This window comes from Nomia melanderi, chromosome 3 (assembly GCF_051020985.1).
Source record: "Nomia melanderi isolate GNS246 chromosome 3, iyNomMela1, whole genome shotgun sequence".
NCBI lineage: Eukaryota > Metazoa > Arthropoda > Insecta > Hymenoptera > Halictidae > Nomia > Nomia melanderi.
This window is the reverse complement of record NC_135001.1, coordinates 7,488,896-7,516,657: the sequence shown is the minus strand read 5'-3', so window position 1 is coordinate 7,516,657 and position 27,762 is coordinate 7,488,896. Positions and strand designations below refer to the sequence as shown.

The 27,762-nt window shown below is 41.5% G+C and overlaps 2 protein-coding genes across 12 annotated transcripts in view; one reads left to right on the top strand and one right to left on the bottom strand.

Moving 5' to 3' along the window:
• The window catches only part of fdl (fused lobes), a 49,809-nt gene that overhangs the window by 6,296 nt on the left and 15,751 nt on the right, over positions 1-27,762 (top strand). For 2 of the 9 annotated variants that reach the window (XM_076365891.1, XM_076365890.1), the window contains exon 1: positions 26,767-26,943. The exons of 2 other annotated variants lie outside the window; for them this stretch is intronic. In XM_076365891.1, coding sequence (XP_076222006.1) covers positions 26,852-26,943 — 92 coding nt within the window. In that variant the 5' untranslated portion in view covers positions 26,767-26,851. Of the gene's footprint in view, positions 1-216; positions 3,349-14,639; positions 14,784-15,184; positions 15,558-26,766; positions 26,944-27,762 lie in introns of those variants that run through there. 5 more of the 9 variants (XM_076365893.1, XM_076365892.1, XM_076365895.1 and 2 more) reach the window with 5 other exon arrangements.
• s-cup (spermiogenesis-related protein stanley-cup) lies at positions 9,362-22,953 on the bottom strand. Of its 3 annotated transcripts, none has more exons than XM_076365910.1 (5): positions 22,556-22,953; positions 19,803-19,984; positions 18,813-19,010; positions 14,588-14,744; positions 9,362-12,786 (listed from the first exon to the last, which is right to left on the bottom strand). In XM_076365910.1, the coding sequence occupies exons 3-5, from the start codon at positions 19,007-19,009 to the stop codon at positions 12,439-12,441; spliced, it is 702 nt and encodes a 233-aa protein (XP_076222025.1). In that variant the 5' UTR covers position 19,010; positions 19,803-19,984; positions 22,556-22,953; the 3' UTR covers positions 9,362-12,438. The 3 variants fall into 3 exon arrangements, with proteins under 3 accessions (XP_076222025.1, XP_076222023.1, XP_076222024.1); XM_076365908.1 differs by having other exon boundaries at positions 18,813-19,016; positions 22,556-22,949; XM_076365909.1 differs by having other exon boundaries at positions 18,813-19,016; positions 19,803-19,980; positions 22,556-22,949.

Here is a 27,762-nt window from a genome sequence, read left to right as displayed (position 1 = left end):
AAAAGAGCGGTAAGGACTATAATTGTAGTTATAACCGCAACGTAGTACGATAACAAGTAATTAAATAATTAAAAATAATTAGTATCATGTCATAATTGTAATTACTGTTGCAAAACAATTTCTGCTTTGTCGTGATACCGAAGCCATTAACAAAGAAATTTATCTTATGAAAAGTGCAACGATAATTGAGCGCTTTGACGATTGAATTTTTAAAAATGAGAAAAAATGGAGTCGACCTAGTGCTTTGACGACAACGTTTTTACAAGTTCCAAAAAATGTAGTTAAACGAGTGTTTTGACGATGAAATATTTAAAAACTTTATAAAATTTAGTCAATCCGAAGCTTTGACGATAAAATGTTTAAATACTCAAAAAATAGAGTCAAACGAATGGTTTGACGTTAAAATTTTTACAAATTCGAAATGTAGCCAAATGAGTGTTTTGACGATAAAATGTTTAAAAACTCAAAAAACCGGAGTCAACCGATTTGGCCAATGAACGTATCCGTGAGTCACAGAGCCGCCTCCGGAGCTGGCGTCGCGGAACGGCGTCCCGTTGTTTGTTACAGCAATTACGCAAACGCGATAAATTCCGTCGGCGCATTGCGTCTCCGAGCGTGGCGTGGAACGGAAGAAAGACAAGAAAGAAAGGAACGAAAAGAAGACGAAGGAGAAAAACAACAAGAAAAAGAAGCGAGCAAAAAAGGAAAAAGCATGGTGGAGGGTACTGGAGATAAAGTTGATCGTCGCGCGAGTATATTACTCCGACGACGATCTAACGGCTGCGAACCGTGCACCTCCTGATCGATGTTTGATTTATCGCGGCGATCGTTCCGGCCGATGATCGACGTACTTTTAAACGCGGCGCGCATCCGTTCTAGATATATAGGGTGTTGTGTAACTACGATCACAAGTGGTAGATGCAGGTAATTTCTTGTGCAAAGGTAAATAGAGATAGGATCGATTTTGATTATTTGTTAGCCGTTTGATCATCCATTCGAGACGTTCACACGCCAGGTGTTTAATACAGTGCTTAGCCAAAACGACCAATCACACGCGAAGCGAATAAATATTAAAGGTGCGTTAAGATTAAAACTTGTTCATGTCGGTTTTAGGTTGGGACTCGAGATAAGTTTTCGTAAGACAACAAATATTCTTTCGAAATTTCCAATGTTAATCTAGAAAAAGTTTTAGTAATTGCGATGCATGCAAATAATGCTGATCTTGCGTGGGCTCACGGTCAATCATTTTTTAGCGGTATTCATTTCACGCGTGAAGTAACGGGATAAATGTAGAGGAAAAATTGATGGGACTTTTAACGTAACGAAACAGAAAATGTATATCGAATTACGGCAAGCGTGATATACAGAAATGGAGACAAAATTTTATACATTTTCGCGCAACGAAGATTTTCCCGCAGGAATTTTCCGGAGAAAATATAAATTGAGGAGTGTAGACTCTATCTCTTAGATTGTACTAAATTCGACTTACTGTTGGTGTCGCCGAGAAATTGAATTTTTAACAAAGAATTGTGTCACCCGAATTTACGAATGATATGGCAGTTAAAGTGTTAATTGGGTCTGAGAACTTCGCAAGACAGTGAGACGGGAGCACAGGGGAACGTAAAATGAAACAACGATGCCACAGTGGATTCACGTACGCATCCGTGAAACTGATATTATTTTCTCGTCAACATGATAACGTGGAATTTGTTCGTTTGAAGCTTTTGTTTGCGAGGCGAGCAACTTCGAAGATTAAATTTAATGCATATATGTATATTCGTGTTCTTTAAGTAGGTCAAATAGAGCTCGTATGTGTTTCAGTATTTGCTTATCAAATTTTCACTGATAGCCTTTGTTATATCATATTATTAAATTATTGTCTTGTGTGGGAATAAAAGGAATCATAACTGCCACAAAGAAAATTTCATTTATATCATTTTATTTACACTTCATGTATGATTCTTACATAAAGCTTTAAAAAACCAATAATTAACAGCTACAGAAGTTTCAATAAATCTGCTCGACGGCAATGACAATTACAATTATTATTTCTATTACTTAAAGGAAAGTTATTAATTTCATCTTCGTGGTAATAGTTAACACAATTTACAATCGTCCTGGAGCCGCACGAAACAAACTGGAAGATAATTACGAACGTACAGAGAAAAGTAGACCATCAGTGGTACTGGAAGGATACTTATTAAAGACCTCCATGAACACACCGCAATTATTGGAGGAACATGTTATTACGCTTCCAGTGTGTGAAGCATTAATTTTCGATTAATCTCGAGTTGCACCGTCGCATTACACATCACACCGTGTAACTCTCTCACGGATGAAGATGTTACACGTCGGCGAACGAAAGAGCCCGTATCTGTTGAAGCGGTAGATCATTCCAACCGACTTCTAATGGCTTTAGATCGATGTTTAATTTATCATTCTGTGAAAAAAAAGAAGAGGAACATTGCTTGTCGGATCGTTAAACGATAAATTTATCGCGTACTGCGCATCGCCATGCGCGCTTCCGGTCGCTCCCGAAGGTGAGGAATCTTTTGTCCGACGCTGAAAACCACCGACGTGATTTAGAAACGATCCGACGAAACAGATTCCTTTCTAATCGCCTTGGGTTCGCGTCGGTATCGCGATCAATCGATTCTGCGCGATTTAATCCGTCAAGACATGGAAAAATGTTTTCTCAACCAGATCTTATTCACTTCGTGAACTTAGAAACATTCATAATAAAATTCTAAATTCTATGCTTTGATCCTAATACTTCTTAGATATTAGTTTATAGATTCCTTTAGAAACGAATGATGAAAGATCGACGAAGTCATTTTCGCCGGCTAAATAAACCTCTTTAAAATTTCAGAAGCTTAATAAAAAACAATTATTTTCATCTCATCGTGAAATTGATAGATTTCGAGTATGCATAGTTAATTCTTCGCGCCCCATAAACTTTCTACTAAAAGCAACACACTTTCTGATGGAACATAGATATTTTTCGAAACTTAACGAGGCATCACGCATAAATTCAGTAGTAAAGCTGCTTTATTGCAATATCTTACATATGGATGCATTATATGAAACTTAATAGTATACATAAGACTTTATAATTTTGTTGTATTGAATCAAGCGGCGACTGAGAGGCACCTATGGCATACAAAGTGTTAAGTTTTGAATAGTGTTAACAAGATAATGATACAAATTATATATTCGGAGAAAGAGAAGAATTGGACGTGTGTATCAAACCACAGCCTACTGAAAGAAGAAAAGGGACGGATAATTGGGTCGTTCTTCCATTTCCTATTGTCCTTCGAGTTCGTTGACTCTCCGACTGGTCTACAGTAGGTAAGTTTATCTTACCGACGTAATATTCTTTCGATTTTTCTCGATTCCACACGAGATCTCCTCGCAGCTTACACTTCGAATCTGTTCCCCGACTTCGTCCCGCGAATCTCTCCGGGAAATAATTCAAGGTCACGGGTGTTCTCCAGTGGAGCTGTTGTCGGCGAATCGCCTCCTTTAATTTCTATAATTTCGCACGGTTTGTTGCCGACCGCGGCTGGATATTAAAATAATTACGCTGGCGTCGGTTTCTGCTTGTCATCCTCTTTGTTCCCAGATCGAGGACGCATGCAGAGGCGAACTCTCTCGCCGGCTCGAAACGTTGTCCCATTGTCTTCCACGATGTCGCTGCTAGTTCCGGGGAAACGCGAATGGTAACGGATCGGTGGGTTTCTTCGATGAAAATCGGACTAACCCGCGTATTTAAATGCGGTTTTCTTCGTGGAAACGGGGTTTACACTTTGTCACCGAATCGGAGTTGAACGTCAAATTTTTGCGCAACGATGGCCATTTAGCTGTCGTCGAAAGTCGAATATCAAAGTAAACGTACCATGCAATAATATTGCGTGAAACCATGAGCGTAGAAAATAAATTCTAACGAATTATGCTGAAAATTTCGAATATTTTATTCGATTTCTATTCTTTTACTCATTGACACGTACGCTATCGACGTTCGCAGTCACGATATTCACTGTTGCAGTGCTCTATCGAATTCAGGAAACCTTCCAAACGAAAAGTTGTGAACATAGAACTGAAAAAGGTTATTGTGTTTGGAAATTATATAATGTAATTTGCAACTTTAAAGGACAATGCCTGTAGCGTTCATTTCGTTTGCTTTCTGCGAAGCATAGAATTGTACGTCATAAATATTTCACGTTGCTAGCAAACCTGTTAAGCAGCTTAAACTATCAAAGCTAAGGATAACTTAAAATTCTATAAAGCCTGTGCAAAAAGGGCATCTAAAAAAGGAATAATATAAAAGAAGAAAGAATACTTTTTGAAACATCTTATTCTGCAATTTCATAGACGTGAAAGGACAATGTATTTTTTGTTGAAACTTTTTTCGCTAGCACTGTTCTCAAGATAATCCATGGCAAAGAAAAATTTGCATTTTTCTTCAATTAGGCGTGACATACTCTACTTGCGCGCAGTCTCATAAATTTTTGAATTTCTTGGTTCGATAACTTTCCTTGTTAGCATAGCGTGTCAACGAATAACGATCGCCGCCGTAAAGATAATAATTTTTCAAAAAATAGGTCCGTTTCCGCGCAGTCAGCTGCAAAGTGCAAGTAGTAGGCGGGAAGCCGGCTCGATTGAAAATATCCCATTAATGGCGAAAGGGAGCGAAACGGGGGTAACGAGACAGAAGTCTTTGAAGCGCGCACACGCGACGGGTCTCCTCTTACAGCGTGCGAGCAAGCGAGCAAGCGAGCAAACGAGCGGGCCTTAAATCCGATGACGTTGTAAAAACACACGATCATCCTGTCGGCGGGGCTGGCCGACGCGGATAATAACTCAGCCGGTGGCACCATTTACGCAAGGTCAATTAATCGAAACACGCTTACGTTCCTGTTTATCGCGAGCGACGGAATATACCGCAAGCGTGGGCCGCGGGCTTCAATCTTCGGGGTCCCTTGACCACGTACACCGCGGTGAACAAATATTCGAATACTTTTGCACTGCTGAACACACGTTTAAGTGAAAGCGAAATAACTTTTTACATAGAACAGTCCAATACGGTTGCAGTGGTGATATTAGCTCTATGCACGCGAGAGGCGTGTTGTTTGATTGAGGCATTTGTTATGACACAGTAAAATCATAAAATTCAATAATCAATTTCATATTTTATGTAATGTAATTAGACACGAAATATTAAAATGACGTGGTTCTAATTATTTATTCGTGTACTATTGTTATGTAATAGAATCTATGGTTTAATTAACGCTAAGATATTAAGTGACCTGTTTATAATTTTTGTATAGAAGGTACATCAGTATATTCTTCGAGATTTGAAATTTCATTTCATTTGAAATTGATCAATCTCACGGAAAAATGTACAAAAAATATTTTTTGGTAAAATTTTCATTGTCGATTAGTTCTACATGATACGTCGATTATCTTACAAAAATATGACAATTGGGTCGGTGCTAATTGTATATTCAGTATTCTACCAAAAGATATTGCGAAAACACTGACAAATTTTTCTGGGGTTCAAAGGTTACGCGCGTGGGTTGCCCACGACCCGTTCACGTTTGTGTTCTTGCGTGTACTTTGTTTATCTCGGATCGTCCTCCTTTCTCGCGCGCGACACGGAATTACTTAGGTCGAAGTAATTAACTGGAGCAGACTCGAGCTAAGTCGAGATCGTTTAGATACACGTGTGAGTCCCCGTCTAAAATGATTAACCCTTTTTAGGCGCAAGGTAATAATTGTCGCTATCGTGTTGCCAGAGGAGAACGCGCTTTCGCGATAACGGCGAACCATTATCGACGTTTTATTGCACAACACCGCGGTGTTACAATTGTTTGCATATCAGGTTAACGAGCCACGGTTAGGCGACACTTGTTGATACACGAAATGCTCGCGTAACGTGGAACTTTCGGCCGGAATTTTGGAGCCTTCCTAGCATCTCATCCGAAGTATTTCGAGTTTCTTTCTTAACTTTAACACTAAACATACCGTTACATTGTATATCTTACCGTAGCTACTTAAACATCTAATTATAAAATAAAGACAGACAAGTTAGACAATGAATTTTTGTTATTGGAAACATAAACAGAAGGGAAAACCAAAATTGAAAAACTGATTATTAACCGCTTGCCCTACAACGTATCATACTTGTAGTGAAGATTGTAAAGAGAATTTAACAAGCCCAAATATTATTGAACTTTTCCGAATTCAAATGAAATATTATTCTTCTGTTATCAATAATTATACTTTAGAGTAGTTGTATCGTTCATAGTTGAGAAGTAAATAATCAAATTTTGAAAACGATCATTTGACCGGTATTGGTACGTTTAGTGTTAAGCGATTAAGATAGTCATAAAAAAATTCCGATATTAATTAAGGTAGATTAAATACAGTCTCAAAACAGCCTTTCGCTTTAACTGCTTTCAATTAAATTCAGCCAGTAATCTTCAGGATAAATCCCGCATGTCATCATTACTGGTTATCCATTAATTAACAGAGGTTAATAGTTTTGGTGTTAGAAAATATAAAGTTGGGAATCCCAACTTTTCTTGTTCCCAACGTTTCTTATTTTTCTTTAATTCATATATATATATATATATCAAAATAATTGATGTACTAGTGAAGAAAAAGGAAAAAGATGAAAGTACGGATTCGGGTTAAAGAAAAATGTGATTACAAAACATGTTTCAACACAAGGCATTAAGAAATCGTTGTTGCAGTTCGTGATTGCTTCTTAAAACCCTGTCATCCCCTCGCATTCTCGTAGATGTGTCGGATAAAGTTGAGTACGACTTGCTTCAGTGCTTCACGATTTTCGAGCGCATGGAAATACATACTTACAACTTGTTAGCATGGCGCGGATCGGCCGGTGATCTAGTTTTGCTAGAGTTTCGCTCGTGGATCGTTAAACCATTTACGAGGGTCGTTCGAAAAGTTCCGGCCCCTTTTTCCAGCAGAGCAGGTGGAAAATTATTATAACGCCGACCGGTGAACTTTTTCGCTCTCGATTAGGAAGTTTGACGAGCTTCAGCTTGAAATCTGCCGGCTCCTCGTAAACAGGTTACATTTCCGAAAACTATTTCTTCGCACTCGAACCATCGAGCATTTCAAACGATCTGCAGCTTTTTATAAAAACGATAAAAGTGTATCTTTCCAACTTCTTGTGCATTGATCAAAATGGTACTGAATGTAAACATCTCTATAATTTGGTGATTATAAAATGGGAAATTTAAAAAACAGTGATTTTAACGAATATGGTAGTTATAGTGTTAAACGATTTCTCACTTGATTTTCATTAAAGGTTTTTATCAGAACCTGTTACTTGTATAGTAAATAAAATTGTAGCCATAACAATTTTCCTACTTTCTTCCAGTCGACTTGCACGATCCTTGAAAAAGAGGAACGATTAGGAACGTGTTAAACATAGTTCACGCGTCTTTATGTGTGGAAAGGCAATCGACAAAACAAGTATATGAACCGTCGTTATCTTTCGCGTTTGCAAATTTCGCGGATAATGTTTTATCAGAATTTTTTCCATAATGAGCGATGTTCGTATACCGCTTTTCGATAACCCGATCGTCCATTTGTCTTACATGAAATTTCAGCTGCCAGATAATGGTGCTATCGGTGTGCTCCAATGTGAAGTTCGACGGTTATTATCGAACAGACGGGTTAACAAATATGTATCGCAGAGGAAGGAAAAATATTTCCAATCTGTTGGTCGATTAGTAATCAACAACAGCATTAAAGAGGCAATTTACATGCTCGTTACTGTAATTATTATGGGCTGTTTAGTCGATCATCGAGCTTGACCAGCGTATCTCAGCCAGATTAGTGCCCGAACGCCTGCTTCGGACAAAATAAATAACTCAATTATCTCGTCGAATCGGCTACATTGTGTTTCTTTAATTGCGTTCTTCTGTGGTATCGACGCTTTTTTAAGAATTCCCTGATCGACCGCCAATTAAGCTGTCGAATACCATATACTTATTGTCTGCTGAAAACAACTTCGATTATCTATTTATGTAAATTACAATGAATTCGTTACGATGCTTTGTGAGTCTTACTTCATTCCTTCGTCTCGAGTTCGCTGAGCATTTCTGGTCCAACTCCTTCGTATTCCAGAAATTTACAGTAACTCGCAGTTCATTTTGTCTTTCAAAGTTTCGACGCTATGGATACGAAACTCCTTTTCGAAAATTCTACACTTGAAAGATCTTGCAAACTTCAGTCGACCCGGCGAGGGCAAAATTTAGTAAACGAGATATAACTTCTTCGTTATCGATATTTCAAAATGGTTCTGGATTTACCTTAATACTAAACTTAACAATACTAACACTTTGTATTGTACATACCTATTCCTACCGTAGCTAGTCAATTGGTTATAAAACAAAGGTGAATAAGGTAAACAATCAATTTTTCTTAGTGAAAGCAGAAGTAAAAGGAAACAGAAGAATTGAAAGAACTGATTAATGGTAACATAAGAATTGAGATAGAGTGAAATGGACGAAAGAACTAAAAAGAATGTTTAATCAAATTTTAATACCGATCATTTAATCGGTCGCGGTACGTTTAGTGTTAAATTCCTATGCATTCGATAAAATATCATTGCTTTCGGTAACCGTGTCACACGTGTGTCGAAGTACCGATTATTGAAATTCCGAAAATTGATGTGGAATTTCCAGGTTGAGAACTCCTGCTTCGATCGTACACTTCCAATGAACTCGAAACTTTTTCCTCTGATGAACTTTTTTTTAGTCGCGAGGTGACTCGAGTGGTTAATAATAATTCAACGCGTGTAAAATTAATCAGTTTCGATCTCCGGGCATCCTGAATCGACGAAAAATGAGGAAAACGGAAATCGCGCATGGTTCGACGTAACCAGGGACAATTTGCACGGAACGGTACACCCGTTGATCGCTTTTAAATTCTTAGAACGCGGGGGAATGGTTCGTTTCAGGGTGAAATAAACCAGAAAACGGTGTTAACGGGATATTTATCTTTCCGGCTGGATCGGTTAAACAATTACACCCGTTACGAGTACGCCAGACGGATTTGCGACACGCGATTAGGTTCACGAGCGGCCGCTAAACGAATCAGTGATTCAGGGACTGCCTAAAGTGGTCTTTAAGCTGATCAACGAGGCAGCCGAGGACCGCTGGAAATGGCCTTCACCGTCCGAAGGTTAAGATCTCTGATTTTCATTCGTTTGAGTGACGGGGGACGGGGAAAAGTAATTGAAAATATGAAATCGAGAAGAGGCGGCAATCGAGAAATCGTCGACGCGTTTATGCCGCTACGTCCGACACATTTATTTACACAAATATACAATGCGATCGGTGAGAACGCTCGACAAATCAGCCTTGGACCTAACCGCGAACCAATTTGACGCTAGAACCATCAAACAAAATGACTGATTTCAATATTCTTCTTACTTTGCGACCACCGATGTTACGCGAATTGTAAATATCCAACATTATTTTCGAAATGAATGATTCTACTTAGGCGTAATGAATATCAGTAGACACTCAGGATTATGTGTTTTTATAATTCTGAGAAGATAAACATACAACAGTCGTATCAAATGCCTGGTAATTCCAGCGTCAACTGATTCCTCGAGATTATCGAGTTCGGATCAATTACCCATGAATCATTAATCAAGATTTTCTATCGTAACGACCGATAGCTCATTTAATCTTGGCCATTTAAACGGAATCTCGGCAATTTTCATCGACAATAAAGCGTTCGAGATAATGCTTGCATTATGTTTATATCAGTTCTTTTATATCGTGCCGCGATGAACTTAATTGTTCTCGGGAGAAATTGAGATTTTTGAAAAATTTCAAAAATCCTCTGTTCGTAACGAGCAACTCTACTGTCTATCAACCACAGCGATATTCCTTTAACCCGTTAACTAGCTGATTTTACGATTACGAACGATCATGTGGACGTTTCAAGTGTTCAGAATCCCTCGTCGATTACAGCGAAAGCCAGCTCGCGATAAATTCCTCCTCAACGCAATCAGAAATTGCAGCAAATCTCCTCGAAAGCTACAATCATTTACAGCGATTCAAACTATCGTCGATTTCGCGAATTTTCATTCGACACTGTCAGCCTTCTTGAAACTGTTTACATTTCGAGGCCGGTAATTCTTGCAGAACGCTTCATCATGATCCACGCTAATGCACGTAACGACCTACAATTTACAAGTACACTTCATCGATACAAGACTTCCAAAGTCCTTCAGTTTTTCGGAACAACTGTAACGTATTTCGCAGAGCTTCCTAACCGAGATACAAATTCTGCGAAGCACCGTGATAACGTACTTCAATCGTTCCACGCCAAAAAGAAACAAAAATCGAATGTACAGTACGGTAAGACATCTCTTAACGCTACTCCAATTAGCGTTGCTTCGATATAACGCCGTTCTCTTCCAAGTCCCAAGTCAGCTGTAAATACTCCGTGACTCTACATAACGCGGTTGTTATTAGAAACTTGTCATTAGAATTCAGTCGATACAAAAGTAACTTAAACTTAAAGTACAGCCTAAGGTAAACGTACCAATAACAAACCTTGTACTAATATTAAGTAAATGCTAAACTTATATTAAATATTTATATTCGTATAACCTTAACGGGTTGGTTATTGGTACATTAGTATGTATATGTTAGGATGACCTCATTTCACGCTTTGTGTTCTGAGATCATACGTTGCCTGTTAATCGGAGTATTACTGTACTTCATACTAACGCGAACGAATCAAGATGCAACTTAACGGGAGAGCGATCCGTTGGATGGAAAAAGGAACATGCACAAAATCCGTTCGCAGATGAAGTCCCGTGTGAGACGAGGACCGGACTCGTCTACCCGGTTAACTGGACGAGATTCTTCGGCCCAAGCAGAGGAACGGGAGGAGAGAGATTGGAAATTCCTTCCTCGGACGGTGATAGCAAAGTCTCTTCTGCGTCACAGAATTCGTTCGAGGAAACGAACTACAGGTTCAGGATACCGATCGCGTATCCGTTCCTATTCTCACCCACTCCATCGTAATTCTGGGTCCACACTGTTGCGGAATAGTTGTTCATAAATAGCTGTTCAGGAACAGTTTACAAGCGAAAACAGCTTAGTCTATCGTACGTTGACGAAAAGTCGCCACTTGTGACATATGGACAAGAAAGTTCCTTCGATATGTCTCTTGTTCACATAATTTCGCTTTGCTAAAGGCGAAAACGAGAAAATGACTTTTCATCCTGACAAATTAGACCTGCTTTTTTGTGTCTCTAGCGTTAATACTTTTTATCGGAGTACTATACACTGGAGCTAACGAACAGCTCGCATGCAGATAATAAGCAGTTACGGTGATCGGAAAAAGCAAAGGTTAAAATACAATACCGGTTTCGGTTCTTGAAACAATACTCGTTTGCTATCCGTTCCACAGCCGTTATTTTTCTGTTCTAAGCCAACTACGTTTTGATTCTATATTGTGGCAATTGATTCAGGACCGAGGATAACAGTTGTAGAACGTAGAACCGATTCATAAATTTGGAACACTTGTTTGTGGAATCGTTTCAACCTCTGCTTCAGTCTTTCTACGGAACATTATTCGCTGTTCGATCAGTTCGTGAACTTTTCGCTAGTTCCTCGTAGTAAGGACCCAACATAAAAGAAACCACCGACGAGAATCGATTCCTCGAATCGTAAAGTTGCTCGGTACACCGCTGCCGATTTCTGTCAATCCCTCCACACGTTGAAACATGTTGCGATGCATTTACTTCTAGATTTCATAGAACTTGCATCAACATCAGTTTGCCTCCATACTTCTTCTCAGTTCGTTGTCTGACGAACGTGACGAAATATGAACTCTATATTTCAACGCAACTGACTACACGAGATAAATACACCATAGATATGGTAACTAGTGGTCTGTGTGCCACTTCTCCTCTTTCGTTGCTTTGCTAAGTTACCTCCATGCTCACTAGGCTCTGACGATTCCAGTCGAATTCTATGTCTTCTAATCACTACATTCTCACATACTTGTATCAATTGACGCTATTACAGCTACGATATGAACCTAGTGGGTACTGTTTACGCGTCACCAGTTTCTTATCTATGAAATATATAATTCATACTCCGGCAGAATAAACGCAACGTATGAAACGCTCGTGTACAGTTGGGAGATGACTTGATGTCCAGTGGAACGGCACAAAGATAAGAGGTATCTCTCTAGTTTATAGTTCTATACTTTCGATTGGCTACGTGTAACCGTATTGACGAACAGCAAATTAATGATTGAAAGTGTCGGGAGTTTGAAAGTAAAACTAACAGAAAACTGGATAAGAAAAGATGAAAACTGATCGATCAGCTTCGTCATCCTTAGCCTAGTCATCAAGTGATCTTCCAACAGTTAGACGTAACCGTGTGCGTCCAGTTTGAGCGCAGTTTCATAGGATGGCAGGCCTTCGTCGGCGCCAGGTGTCTCTTGTTCCGGTGGGTCGTGTTCCGCGACGGGTCTCACGGGTGTAGACGTCGTCAGACCGAGGAGCGTGGACACCATCGCCGGGATGATGGTGCCGGGCGTGTCCGGCCCGTCCAACTTCTTCTCGATGCTTGCCGGCAGGCTACGATGATCGAAGATCAAGCTGTCGTAAGTTGGCGGTGGCCCTGGGCCCGAGCTAGGCGTCATCGGACACGATTGGCCGCCGTACACGCTGTCCTCGCGGTTCGCTTCCGTGGTTGATTGCCTCTCGCAACACTAAAAGCAGATGAGGTTCGATTATTTTCACCTATGAAAGGGACGGTTCTTTTCTTGAAAGAAAGCAAATAACGACAAACGCATCCCGTAAACCCAGTGTTGAGATTGGGATTGTAATTAGTAGAGATTGTATCCTATTTCCTCGAGGTCTTCCCTTGATTTTTCGTGCTGACACGGACGAATATGGAAGAAAAGCAATACCCTAAGTTCATTTGACTAATCCTCAAGAGATAGTTTAAGTCCACCAATTAGGAGTACTAATTACGGGAAAAAATGACGCAGTTTGAAGCTTAGCTCACGTGAAATAAGATTAAACTGCGAGACACGGTATGCAAGGAGTAGATACATAAAAGATAGTGGCTGAAGTCAGTGGAAGAAGTCAGGAATTCCAGAACGAGGCTAATAGTAGCTTGGCACTCGACCATTCACTTGCCGCTGGTCTAATGAGATCCCGGCGCAGGTGATAAATTCAATTATCCGAGGTCTAATCACGCGGCCGTTGCTCGCCGAGCGTCGTCCACCTAAATGCTGATGGTTCTCGAAGGAAATCTTGTTCGGAAGTTATTAAAGGAGGCAGTGGTAGCGCTATCGCTTCGAACTGAGGATATATAAGTGTGCCAGGTTCGAGTTAAGTGTGAAAGGGAGCCCCTTGATTAGGCGCGCCGATTTTCCCTACAACCGCAAATGATTTTACCGCAATTGATAGCGGCCCATGGAGAGTCGGTTGCCCGGTAAGTCGACGCGTTCCCGTGTGCCGCGAGCGCTTTACATTCGATACGGGGATGAACGGGTAGGTATTGATGTATGCTAGAAACGCTGGCAAACTGGTTTCGTCCACGTTCACGTTACACGTAATAACGCGCTTCCTTCTTGTCGGGCGGGAACACACAACTCTCATCCAGTTGCGTGTAAATTGTTCCGCGATCGTTTCCGAACGCTTCTATTCGATGAATTTTAATGGAGGCACGCGTGTCGGGTTTACGTTGATAGACGAGGAGATACAAGTTCAACATACAATTGTAGCTGCGAAGGTAACACGATCTCGAACGGGAAGAACGAAAGGACTTCTCTCGATTTTTAGCATCGTCTAGTTTGCACTCTGTTGCTGTCTGTAATGACAAGGACTCTACTTAACGGACAAGGATCGCACGAGATATTCTTCGAGCTGATCCTATCCTAGCAGCAACAGAATAATTTGATCGTAGGGGTCAACAAGCGCTAATTTACAGGTCTACTTCTTAGCATACGATGAGGTAACGCGCTCTAACCTACTTCCACCTTAGTGTCTTCGAATGACTACATAGTTAAGAAAGTAAGGGAAACAATAAATTCTGCCTCGATTTCTATTAGTCTCTAATCCTTACGTAACTGACTGATCAGCATGAAACAGGCATAGGTCACATTTCCTAAAAGTTACAGAAAAACGTCAAAACAATCGTTGACTATAAATAGTGAAAAGGCAGCTTGTTTTTTTTATGTTTGGGCCGTTAAACCGATTTTATAAATTTTCTCTGTATAAACTTCAAAAGTGCATCTGTTCGAATTTCGATTCACTTCTAATTCGGTTTCCATATTTTTAAGTTTAGTTTCTTTATTAATCTCTTAGAGAAGTATCTCTTATCTTTTCAACAACTCTGTTAAGCAACTTCAGAAATAGGCAATTTCGACCTGTCTGGTAGTTCTAGTGTTCATTGCTGAAGTTCTTTGTGCTTCTTACGTTTCTCTATAACTTTATGAAACGTAACGCAAGCCCATCAAATGGACACCCGTTTAATCATGTTTCCGAGCAACCGTGACTCACCGCGGCGTGCGCTTCCGTGGTGAAAACCTCCAGGCTGTGGACGTCCGGTTCCGTCCTCCAGTATTGCGGGTACTCCTGCGGCCGGTTCTTCCTGATGCTCTTATGACAGCAGTAGCACATCAACGCGACGACCATAATCACGCCGCCGAGCATCGCCCTGCGAAACAGACGGCGCGCCTTGCGATCCAGAGCATAGGTGAGAGACCGGGGCGTATATTTAGCGCGCGTCAACCGACCGCGAGGCCAACACCGTTCCACATAAGATTATTAAGCGTCGATCCGCCGGTGGTGTTTTAGGTCCATAAAGTCACGCGGCTTTCTTGCGGGAGGCGAACGGGAAGTTCGCGTGGCCGACCTTTCTTCGTTACCCCGTCCGTTGTTTCCGCGAGTTACCTAACCGATCGCGAACCGCTTTCGCATTCATCGGAAAATAGAAAAGTTTGCGAGATTTTCCTTCAATTTATAAATCGCGCGACGAGGAAGTGACACGGCAAACATTGGTGCAGAGAGATCTACGATCGACGAGCTGTCGAAAATAATATAATTCCGGAAGTTAATCGATTTTTAAAAGATCCTCTTTCTTTGCTGTTTTCGTAGTGGCGTTTAAGATACATCTTTCCTTGGCAGCGCTGAGTGTCGAGAGATTGAAGATATTTTGCAGCGTTTAAATTGAAAGTTAAGTTACTTTAAAGTTCGCAGCTAATGACTTGTAATACCGTCCTTCTTTCCTTCGCATTTTTCTTTCTTCGATAAAACGAGTACGAAGTAGTCGAAGGAGAATATAGATTCGAGATTTAAAAGGCTTGCCGCGTGAAATGCTCGTGTTATTTTTTCTTGAATGTTGTTTTTAATACCGCAGTCCCGAGAGAAACTTTCGCCGTCTACTTTGAACCCGCCAGCGCAGAGCTCGCCGGCACGAGATGCTACTCGGGGACGACAGAACGTGCCCACGGATCTGTAGTCTGTCCAGGTAATTGTTGCGTCTCGAAATTAGCATGGAGTCAGGCGAACCGGCGATTTGTAGTCGTTATTTATGGGTTCGCGTGTGTTAACGGCTTACGTTTACCGTAACACAGTTGTTCCTGCGATGACCGCGGTGACGAGCCCGCTTCCTGTAACGCTTTTCTTCCAACGGCGAACATTATCAGCGATCTCTCGAGTCTCGTGTAATGACTTAATTCAACAGCGTCTCAATTGAACAAACAACTGCTTCTCGATTCTCTCCGAGCCCGTGATTCCCAACGAGTGGCACACGCCCCACAGGAGGGCAAGTCGAATTTTAACGGGGATAATTTGAGAACGAATCACTGACACTGGGATTACCGAGCATTTACTGTGGTTCATATGTAATCATAAAGATTGTAATAAAATATTTTCTTTTGTTTCTTTGGAGATTTGCTATAGTATATAAGTGGAACTATTTGTTTTCAAAATGATTTTGGATATTGAGTACTTTTAAAATATTAATAATTAAAAAATAAGAAAACGAAAATCTGACATTTTGACCGGTACGGTAGTTCTAGTGTAGTGTATATACAAGGATCTGACTAACTTTGATGTACTTATCCTGAAATGAGCTCAAATTATATTCTGAATTCATTGGATAGCTTTATTCTATTGCATTGAAATAAAATCATAAAACTATCACAGAAATATTTCTGTTTAAATTATTTTACATTTCTGCATCTCAGTTTTCTAATACGTACTTTGAAATTTGATTCGCTGCTTTTTCATATCACTGTGTATTATTACCTTTTTAAACAATGTTATAGTGATTTCTTCCTCCGTACTTCAACTGCCCTTTCCTTCATTCATTTTTCTCTTTCGTGGACTTTAGAGATGTCTAGGTGGAGGAGGGCAAAAAAGAAGTTGAGAACTACTGCTCTAAATCTAATCTTTCAAGCATCGAATCTCCATAAAATTATCGGAATTCTTCGAATCCTTCGTGTCTTTTTTGTCGCTACATCATCGTGGACTCAGAAATCTTCTAACTGTAGAATCCGAACTATTTTCTGGATGCCCATCGGAGTATGCAGAATTTTTAATAGCCCGTGTAATCTTTGCGATTCCATTCTTTCCAATTACTCCGGAATCTATCGATGCTTCGCGCGTTTCATCCCGGAAATCCGGTTTTACTCGAAATTCTTACGAAACCCTCGGGATTTTCTAATGCCCCGCGAGTCTTCGCGAATCGATGCTCCTTAATTTTAAGTGTGGTCCACGGAATTTTCCATGGTTCCGCCGGAATCTCCGGAATTCCCCGTATTTTCTTCGGAATAATTAGAATTTCCCGAATCCCCGTGCGCGGCGGCAGCGAAAGGTAAGAGCGGTAACAAGCGCGAGTTTCTGTGCAGCGACTTGATGAACTGCCAACATTCCGCTTTATTTTCTTACATAATTTCGGCTTTCGAGCGTTGTCCGAGAGCTCTCGTCGGGCTCTCTCCGCACTGCCGAAACTCTGCTCGCGCACTGTGCTCGCCCAATAAAGAATTCGGAAAGTTTTGGAAGTTCGAGCTAAGTTTTGAGGAACGACGATATCGGGCTGATCGAACAGTTATGATATTGGCTTTGATCCCTGAAACAGTTATGGGAGCCGAAAAACTATTCATAACCATCAGTCGATTGTGACCTATATCGACTTCGGTTTTACAACTGTTGCTTCTCAGTTTTGTATCGATTTTTAATTTTCTATATTTTTATATTTCCGTATTTATGTACTGCTATTTTGCTATTTTGCTATTTTGCTATTTTGCTATTTTGCAATTTTGCTATATTGCTGTATTGCTGTATTGCTGTATTGCTGTACTGCTCTATATCTCTATATTTATACATCGCTACATCTCTAGATCTCCACATCTCCACATTCTATTTAACGCAACAATTGCCTATTCCAAATTGCTTATGGATTCGGTTCTACACCATAAAACCCGACCCAGAATGTAAAATAACAATACCAGAACACAAAACCGTTACACGATCCACATAAAATCGGTTAAAAAAAAACCCAAGTGGATACGATCCGAAACCGACGCACTTGTATCACTTACGAACATTTTTTCGGTTCTTCTAGCTGTCTTAGTCAGAATCAATGTACGACAGTGCGAAACACTTATTTCCGGGACCCCGTTATCGAGTTCAATCCCTGTTATCGAATCGCCGAATGCGACGACGCGTCGAACACGTTCTGCGAAAGAGAAAATGGCGATCGCCTCCGCGTTATCTTATCGTTTGTTTCGCGAGAAAGGTCATCCGAAGAAGTTCCGTGGAACGCGATCGAGAACAGAGAAACGAAAACCGATTCTGATGAGTTCGGAGCTTGACTAAACGTTTCGCAGAGGCTCGCGGCTCGCGATTCGCGATCGATATTCCCGGTATCGACCGCGATTTACGAGCATATCGCGGAAGTTTATGCATCCACGGCGCGCGTAAATCAGCGAAGCCCGAGCAGCCGCAGTCGAATCGAATGCAAACTCCGTTTTACTTCGTCGATCCGTCGGAATGATCGGCGACCGCCGCGAGGCTCGACTCGATTTTTACTCATTCGAATTCTTCCCCGTGGAAATGTAAATTCGCGATCGATGTTACGACCTTCGGCGGTCAGCTCTAAGTTTACGCATCCGTGTGAAAGTCCTCGAGACCCTTTGTAACGCGTCTATACCTATATACAACGTAGAATTCGACGAATTTTAAGACGGTCGCGATTGCTTTCGATCTGAACGGAATTTTCCTCGATCGTCGTTTCTACCCGCTGTTCCCCGGACAACGCGAATTCACACGCAATTCCGTTGTATAGTTATGATTACACTGCGGAAGCTTCCACGTTTATAGCGCCGATGATTCGAATAAACTTTATCGCTGTACAGTCGACCGCGAAAGTTCGCGGTACACGTGCCAAATTCGTGGCATTTGAAAGGAGAGCCGAGGAACCTTGTCGGTTTGACGCTCGTCGGTTGAGATTAGAGGATCGTATTTAATCGAGATCATGGTTTATTGGAACCTTTTTCATTTTGACTAATGAATAACTAATTGTCAAAAATGTACACAAGTCTCTTGCCATTTCGTTTCTATTGTTTGAAAGATCTTATGTTTGAAAAGTTTATACAGATTCTTGTGCTCGATCGAATTGTTTTAGAAAAGAATATTCTACTTAAGTTTCTCTTTAGAACGGGGTCATTAGTGATCGAACGATCGCGTGAAAATGTACAGTCTCGCGATAGCCACTCACCCGCCGAGAAAAATGTTAACGTTCCCATGCAAATCGGTCTCGAAGTTGCTCGTCTTGCTCGCCGTACCGCTCGACGTCGTGGTAACGTTGTATCCTGGTAAGATGGCCACGTCCTCGTCAACGTTGGTTGCATTCCGTTTGTGCGTGGCAGCGAGCTCCGCCGCGGTTAGCACCGTGATTGTTTTCCGGATCGTCATCCTGCAACTTTTCATCATTTTTCCCCGTAATCAACGTATCTCCGATCGATGTTGCATCTTTCGGCTTTCAACGGTTCGTCGTTTCTGTTCAACCGTGCTTCATTTGTTTCCGGAACAATCGGAAAGAAGAGAGGTGGGGGTTGAAAAGAAACGAATTGGACTGTTACCATTTTAAATTCGATACCCCAATCGAATATATACCGTTTTAAAATTGGAAGATACAGTAACTAGAAAGCAATCGTTCGATGTTGATGTTTGACAATCGAAGCACGAAAGAGTTCTGTACAATACCTCTATCAACCCTTTGCGACGGCAACTCATTTTACACGACTATACACGCTAATTCTGTTTTTCAATAATTTTGTATGGAGCGACGTAATTCAAAACAATGTGGAATATGTAATGCAACAAGACTATGAATACGTATAACACGTGTGCGGCACCTCAGTGCATGAGGTTGAAGGTCACGCATCGATGATTATTGGCCACGAAATGGTAATTAAATTATACCCGTAATTTTCGTTTACGCGAATATAATCGGAAGCTGCTTCACTTGGAACTTACCAGTTAGAAATACATAGCCCGATGAGTGACAGAATAATTTATGCCGGCAAAGGGTTGAAATGGTAGCTTCCGACGATGAACAGAACGAGGAAGGGGTAGCGAAATGTTTTTAGGACACGAGTGAGCCCGAAAGGGGGCGGACAGGGACCTTTTCCGCTCACCTTGCATTTTATCGATCACGTCCTTCGTACGGAAGTCACCCTTAATGCTCGTGCGAGCCACCCCTTACCTTTTCGCTCGCGGATTCACGTCCTGCGACGTTTCCAAACGTTGCGAGAAGCGAGCGACGCCGTGTTCCTTATATCGACGCTATCCACGATGCATCCCCGGCGAATTCGCATCGAGTTATTCGACATTCAATCCTCCTGGGTTCCCTCGCTCGGAACGCTCGTCGCTTTCGCATCCCTCTACCTGCGCAATTTGCAGTTTTTCCATTTACAAACCGTTCGCTGCCAAGGAAACGTTTTCGTGAAAAGAATTAACAACTGATACGACTGAATTCGAAGAGTTTCATTTTTTACGGTGAATTCAAATGTGCAATACTTTGTTCCCTGCCATCTTGAGTTTTTAACAGAATCAACCTTGAAAGAAGGTTCAAATTTTCAACTTTGGAATTGTGTTTCACTTATCGATGTTCATGAAACCTTTTTTTTTATAAAACGTTATTCTACGGACCCTCCGAAATATAGTAATAAATATTTTCCTAACGTAAAATGCCATTCGAAACGAACGAATATTTGTAGATATTTATCAATTTACTTTAACACCCGAACATCTCGGCGAAGATTTAATTCCAGCATTCAAATTTGTCTCTATCTTTCTTTTTAGAAATCCTCTAAACGCAGAAATAATTGGGATACTGTAATTAAACGAATTTATAATAAAATGTGGACCATTAGCGACGAACGAATTCCGCGAAAGAGAAATCCGCTCAGACGTTCCTTCGTTCGTGCCCGTTTCCCTGGCGTTCCTTCTCCTTTTTAGATGCTTCCAATTTACGAAAGCCGGCTATAGGGGTATCGCGATTGAATGCAGATGTAGTGGGAAATAAACAATCGGACCGAGTGCATCTTGACAGGGAGAAATGAACACGTAACTCTTAGCTCGTGGCTATTTTCATTCTGTCCCCTCGCTGTTTTCCTCCTTTTTTAGAAATGTCCAATCCACGAAAACCGAATACATAGAGCGTGAGCGTCGCGATTGAATGCAGATGCGACGCAAGGCAAATAGTCGGGTGGCGAATGCATCTCGACAGCGTTGAGAGAGAGGATGGCGCGGGAGATAGATACAAACCGAAGGAATGTGTCTATCGGTGAATGGAAACCGCGATTAAATGCAAAGAATTTCATGGATATTAAAACACGCGGTACGTCCCAGTTTCGTTCGCGTGTGTTCAGTGGGAAACGATCTTGGATACTCGCATGCATAATCAACTCCTTGACATACTATTAAAATAGTAACGGCGATGTTGTTCCGTCGCGATTTCGACGATAGTATACTTTGCGATTCGTTTCAGCAATTTTCCGATATTCCTCTCGACTTCTCGATCGTCGAGCACTCGAGTGTTTCATTCGCGTTCCAGCAACCGGATCAGCAAACGCAGCCGTTGATTAGTTATTTTCTAAATATATTCTGTTCTATGGTCTTCGAATGAAATCTACGTTCAACGGAATTCCGATCGCCATGCATATTTCATTAAATGAAATGGTAACGGTGTGTGCAGCGCAGAGTTTAATCGCGATTAATATCACGCGATGTTGACGCGAACTGTTTTTATTTTTTTCTTTTTTATTCCCTTCGCAAATCGATTTCACCACTCTCACGGAGCGAAATTGTACGTTTCGACCATCGACGGTAACGCGATCGACGGGACACGCGTATTTTGCAAAGATCGATCCAGGAGAAGAGCGAAACTGTTTTATGTACGCGCCGCGAGGTGGATATTCCAGTGAAAAGAGGCTCCCTATAGTTCTTGCGCCATTTGTTTCGGCCTTCGCGGGGCACACGATCGATTCATAGCCGAGCCTACTCGATTGACGAAACTTTCAGCCCCGCGGAGAGAACGTTGGAGAAATTCGTTGACATTTAAATATCAAGCGAGCTCAAGTCTTTAACGAATCTGCATTATTCGCAAGGGATCGTTTTCCAGCCATTAATATTCTAATATTATTATTCGCGGCGGTCGATAATCCACTGAGAAACGGTATAATTTAATTGGCAATCGATTCCTTCAATTCTTAACGAGCCCAAGTTATTCGAGAACCTTGCAATCAGCGAGCTCCGATTACCCGCTTACCAAGTCGTACAATTTAATCGAGTATTCAGAAAACATTGCACGATTTATCGAGCGGCAACTTAGTGGACAACCCTTAATTATTTACACACCTGTACTCGCGCCCTTGGCACTCCGTGCACACTTTCAAATCGATGCATCATTCATCAAGTCATCATTCCCGATGTGTACGCGTTACTCGTGTCCCACAGAGCGGCCAAAAGAAACATCTCAGCCGCTCGACGTCACAATGAAAAACAATAAAACCATCTACCCATTCCCAACTCACCCCATCCACTCGTTCGAATCACCACATCCTCGAAAATTCTTTTCCAAAGCCTGAGCAGTCATATAAACTACCCGATCACCGCAACGAAAGCGATCGAACCATTCTATTCTTACAAAAAGAACATACTTTCTTCTCTAATCAATTTCCTGCCCTAACACGCCGATGAACAAACCAGTTCCTCAAGCATAATACTCCCTTGTCATCAGTCCTACGTCATCAAATCGAAAACCCTCTGTCCTCTTGAACAATCAGAAACACTTTCTAAAAAGTATAGAAACAAAAGAAAAACGGTCGACGTAACTCCCGAGTCGCGACACGACGATCGCACGCGTCATCCCTGTTTCGGAAACCGGTCCATTCATTCCCCACGGATATTCATTCATCGAGCTTCCCCCCCTGGAATTGTCTGCGTTGTACGTACGCGCGTTTCCACGGGCTTTTCCCTTTCCCTTTTACTCGTGGGCTTCCGGTCGCGGCGTTCACCGATTCCCCTTGTTCTCCATCGGCGTATGCCGGCTCGTGCGATGATGAGGATCGTCGTGGAAGGTTGTTCCGCCAGATACCGGGCCCCGAGAAAAACGTCCCTCGAATCGGTGCGATCCGCTCCGGGAACCGTTTCGCCTCGCACTATTACCGCCAGGTAGTCATATTATGCGCGTTGCCTGGCTACGCCGCACGCGATCCACGCGACGCGACGCGACGCGACGACGGCCACGACGACGACGACGACGACGACGACGACGACGACGACGGCGACGACGACGTCGCCACCCCCGTGAGCGCCGCGGGCGGCGCACGCCGCGCGAGCCGCCTAGCCTAGGCAGGACAAAAGCGGGATATGGCCGACCACTGACGTGGAACTAGGACGAAGCTGGACGAACAGGGCCAAGGTGTGCGCGCCACTCTCACCCTCCGAGGGAGGGTTAGACCTTCGACGTAGTTTGTTGCAGACCCTGATTAACCCCTTCGAGACACGTTAATATTTGCGCCGGACGTATTCTCGCATTATTAATTTCTTTTTCTTGGCTCATGGGCTGATATCATGGCAAGGGAATGTTGAGAATGATGGGGGTTGATTCGATTGCGTTGATTCTGGGTGTTTTAAGTCGCTGCTTTTTGCGGTTTCGCTTTGTTTTTGCAATAGGAAAAGCTGAGGGGATGTTAATGCAATTTTAGCTTATAGATTGTATTGATACAAGTGTCACGACAGTCACCGGTGTCTGGCAATTAATAAATATTAATGTACAAATTACGATAAGATAAGTACATAGTGCGCACATAAATATATACATGTAACCTTATCGCGAGCTTTATGTATAGGCACCGCAAATATAAAAACTTATCGCAACGTATATGGAGAGGAAGACAAAATAGGCTTGGCGTTTAACGTGTTAATTGAGGATAGTGACGAGAAAGTGGGTCTGTGATACTAAAGATGTTTAAAAAATCGAAGACGACTGAGTAACGTTTAGGAGAACGAATAGAAAACATGGGTAAAAAGACTTGTAGTCGCAAACCGAGAATTTGCAAAAGATTCCAGATTCTGTAGAACATTCCAAATTCCAATCTTAAGTATACCGGGCGCGAATTTCGTAAGATTGTTACTCATCGGATACCATTATCAGTTTACCAGTCGATCCTCCGAAAGTCAAATAAATACTGTTAAGCATCCTGTTATCACTGTTTCACCTTTGTTTAAGTACAAAATTCCAGCAGGATTAGACCAGTCCTTGAAACGAATTTCAGAATTTTTCCACCGAACAGAACTCTTGCCATCTCGGAGCACAAAGGTTAATCACTTAACTGCGTTTGGCGAGTGTACACGCCATATTAAAGCTCGCAATAATACAAATTCCTTACTGAAATGAATTAATGAATTCTTTATTTTTTCAAATAAACGTAATTCACATACACACACATACTTCATTATTTAATTATACTACGCGCAAAATCAGCGAATTTAGAAACTAAACTCCACAATCAACAAGTTAACCCTTTGCACTCGGGAGGTGACTCTCAGTCACCACTCGATTTGGCGCAGTAAAACTATAAAATCTGATATTTAACACATTGTTGACCGATCACGAGTTAACTCGTCCTTTCATGTCTAAACGTTGCATCCGCTATTTCAATTGTTGAAACGCAGGGCAATATAGAATATTGCAAAAGCAAAATATTCGAAGTTATCTAAAACATATGTCCGAAGTTTCATTTCAATTCATTATATATAAACGAAGTATATTGAACTTTACTTAGATTGTTCCAGTTTCATATTCAATTACGGAATGATAACCGGTGACGTAGGATACCTATTGTGTAACATTACCGGGCAACAATGTGTTAATATTGAATTTTGTATAATGCCTCCACGCGTGAAATATTGGAATAAAATAGCTTTGTTCCTCAATGCACTTGTGATTTCCCTTCGAGCTAGTTTCAAAGAATATCGTATTCGTCTCGTCAAAAGATATTATATATTTCTAGTGAGAAACTTCCGAGTGCAAAGGGTTAACACGTTCACAACCACACGTTACGTATGTGTGTCACAGATTCGTTTAGAGAGTCCAGCGTTATATATATATATATATGTGAATAGCTCCGGTATATCAAAATATCACACATATATGACACTCACGTAAAATGCTTTGTTCGGTTCATTTACTGTCTTCTAAATGTTTAACCTTTAACTACCCGTGCTGGTGTAAAAAGTACACCAATATTCCAAGAAATTATCAATTATTATACTCATTCATGGTTATATTCCTAATAAATAGCGTAATTCATCAAGATGATGTATTTTCTTGTTTCAATACAATAGTATATGTACTTAGTCACACATTGATACAGGTGGTGAAAATTCAGGGCGCGAGTAGTTAAAGGTTAAAAATGATACGAATAACACATCGCATGAAACAATTAGAAGAGAAGCACGGTCCGCGGTAAGAGTATCTCAAATGTGACCGTAGTCGTGAACATATTAAAAAAGGGAGCGGCAGAAGGGGGATGAGTGGAAGAAGTTTACGCGGGATTCTTCCGAACTGCGTCGGCGGAACCGCCGCTTGAAGGAGTAGAGAAATTCTCTTCGGGAGCACAAAAGGCACTCTTTTTTCTTCTTTTCAGCTGCGGGCAGACGGAGTGTTATCACGATACACGTGCGCGGTCGTGAGACACGCGTTACGTGACTCACGGCCGGGAGCGACGCTTTTGTGCAATTAGGTCTCGCTACCCCCCCAGGGCGCGCCGTGCAATGCCGTGCTTACGAAAATAATTCGTGGTTTTCGGTCGACTGAGAACGAAGATAAACGACGAAGTAAACCACTCGGCTGTTCTCTTTCGCGGGAATCAAAAGGGAAAGCAATTTTGCTGGTTGCTTTTCGATTCGATCCCACTGACGGAGGATGTAGAAAGGATGCGTTGATTTCGTGTCGTGTTCGTGATAGCGTACGAACGAGACGATCAAATTACAAGTGAATTTTCTGTGGTAATTGGATGACAAGCTCTATTCGATTTCGTTCGATGAATAACAATCGTGGAAGCAAGATTACGATCATTTTAGCAGTACAAAAGAATTGATCTGTAATTAACATGAATACGGAGAGCTAATGGCACGTTACTTTTTAATTATGCCTCTACGTTGAAGCAAACACGAGGAATTCAATCTTGAACCATGCTCGTTGTAGAATCGGACAGCTCTGTGTTGGCTTATCGTAATTTTGCTATCATTCTGTGCCGTTAGATTATTAAAACGGATAGAAAATTTGTGGTTGCGTTAACCTTCAACAACGTGATTGATAAGTATCTCCATTTTTCATATATCATGCTTTACGATCATAAATTATGCAACTATCCGAGTGGTTAGATCAATAGTGACGTCAAAGGGGCGATCGTAAATCTTTGCCAATGACAAATTTTAACTTTATTGTTGAATTATTTTCTTACCTTTAATGCTAAATTCACGACCGTTTATTGCACATTGCATCCTATTATTATTCCTAACAGAATAGCTGTTCACACATACGGATATTAAAAATGAGATCTTCGAAAACAGAAAATTACGATATGTCTACAATTGTATCAGTCAAAATTAGTATAAACTTCTACTGAATAATATTTACAAAAGGCACTATTCCTCAACTTACTACCCCATTTAGTGTTAATCTAATTTATTTTCATTTCCGAACTTTGTCCTAATCTCAGTTCCTTTATATCTTCCACTCGTATTATCTAAAGTTATCCGAATTTTAGTGACCCTTTGCCTTTACTTTTGTTTCTTGCGTGAATTCAGCGTTTTGTCGATCCAATATCCGCAAGTGCAGCATTGGAAAGTATATTTACGCGTGGCACGGAGACGAAACCGTTGAGGTGTCCGATGGAGTATCCGTAAAAATGGCAAACGATCCGGCGAACAATGGGCATTATGCACGGTCGCGCGGCTCGGTTTACCACCCCTCGGGTGGAAGTGAAACGGGTACGCGTCGCGACGGCCGTGTCTGCATAAAATTACCGGCGAAACTTCCGCTTGTCCTTCGAGTCGATTTATCGCGCGGCCTGTCCGAATCGATTCCGCGGCCAGCGGTTGTTCGTTAACACGAAAACTTTAGCCTTTCGATACGCAATACACCGGCGGCCGTCGGCCGGTCAGTCTCGGTCGGTTTGAGCCGAGCTGCGGAACACGACTCGTCTCCTACTCGCCGTTTTCACCCGCCGTTGCCGCCCCATGTCTTTAGTTACGAGACATGGCGACCCGTTCAACCCGCGACCGAGTGCCACCGCCGAATTCCGCGTTTTCCTCTCGAACCGCGCGCCGAGGTACATAATCTAGAACACGATCTCTCCGTTTCGACCCCCTGAACGAAAAAGAGGTTACTCGTGACAGTGAGTTCGCTCGTCGAAGAATCCGATTCGTTCGCTGTCGAGCGTGTAGAAAGTAACTCGATTCGGGTTACGTTATCGTTTGCACTGCTCTATGCTTTCTAGTTTTCCAATTTGATCGTTTCTATTTTCATGTGTTCTTTATTTTTTTTTTTACCGTTCATTTATGGTTTCTGTGTATCTGTTTGTCCTATCGCTTGTATTCCTGTATGCTTTCTATTTTTACTGCACGCACCTCTGTGGAATTTTGTGTTACATTTTTGTCACTTTTCTTGTGTTTAGCGTAGACTTAGTGATGTTGTCGAAAGGTGTTGCTCTTGTTTTCTTCTTGGTTTCGTTCGTCTTGGACCTCGAGATATGATATAGTGCTGGAGTGAGAGAGGAAAGGTGAATATTCGGAGAATTAAAAACTCCGAAATTCGAAAATTCAAACATTCAAAGATTCAACGATTCAAAAATTTAAAGATTCAAAGGTTCAAAAGTTCAAAGGTTCAAATATTCAAGTATTCAAAAATTTAAAGATTCAAAGGTTCAAAAGTTCAAAAGTTCAAATATTCAAATATTCAAATGTTCAAACAAGTTTCAATAACATTCTCATGTTATTCGAAACTTCCAGAAATCCCCGTCACTTGAGCAAGGATTCCACAAAACGAGGAAACGAACGCCCGTGAGATGCAGGTTCAGTCATCATCGAGCTTCCTTTCCAATCTTCTTTTCCCCTGGCACCGAGCATTACGGTTAAGCCCGTCGTATTTA

Bases quoted from the DNA above. Each gene is read 5' to 3' on its own strand.
- s-cup (XM_076365910.1), bottom strand. From the start codon at position 19,009: ATGACGATCCGGAAAACAATCACGGTGCTAACCGCGGCGGAGCTCGCT. The intron at 14,745-18,812 runs GTGAGTGGCTAT...TCTGTTTCGCAG, and splicing joins GTTAACATTTTTCTCGGCGG to GGCGATGCTCGGCGGCGTGA. The intron at 12,787-14,587 runs GTGAGTCACGGT...ATCTGCTTTTAG, and splicing joins CCACGGAAGCGCACGCCGCG to TGTTGCGAGAGGCAATCAAC.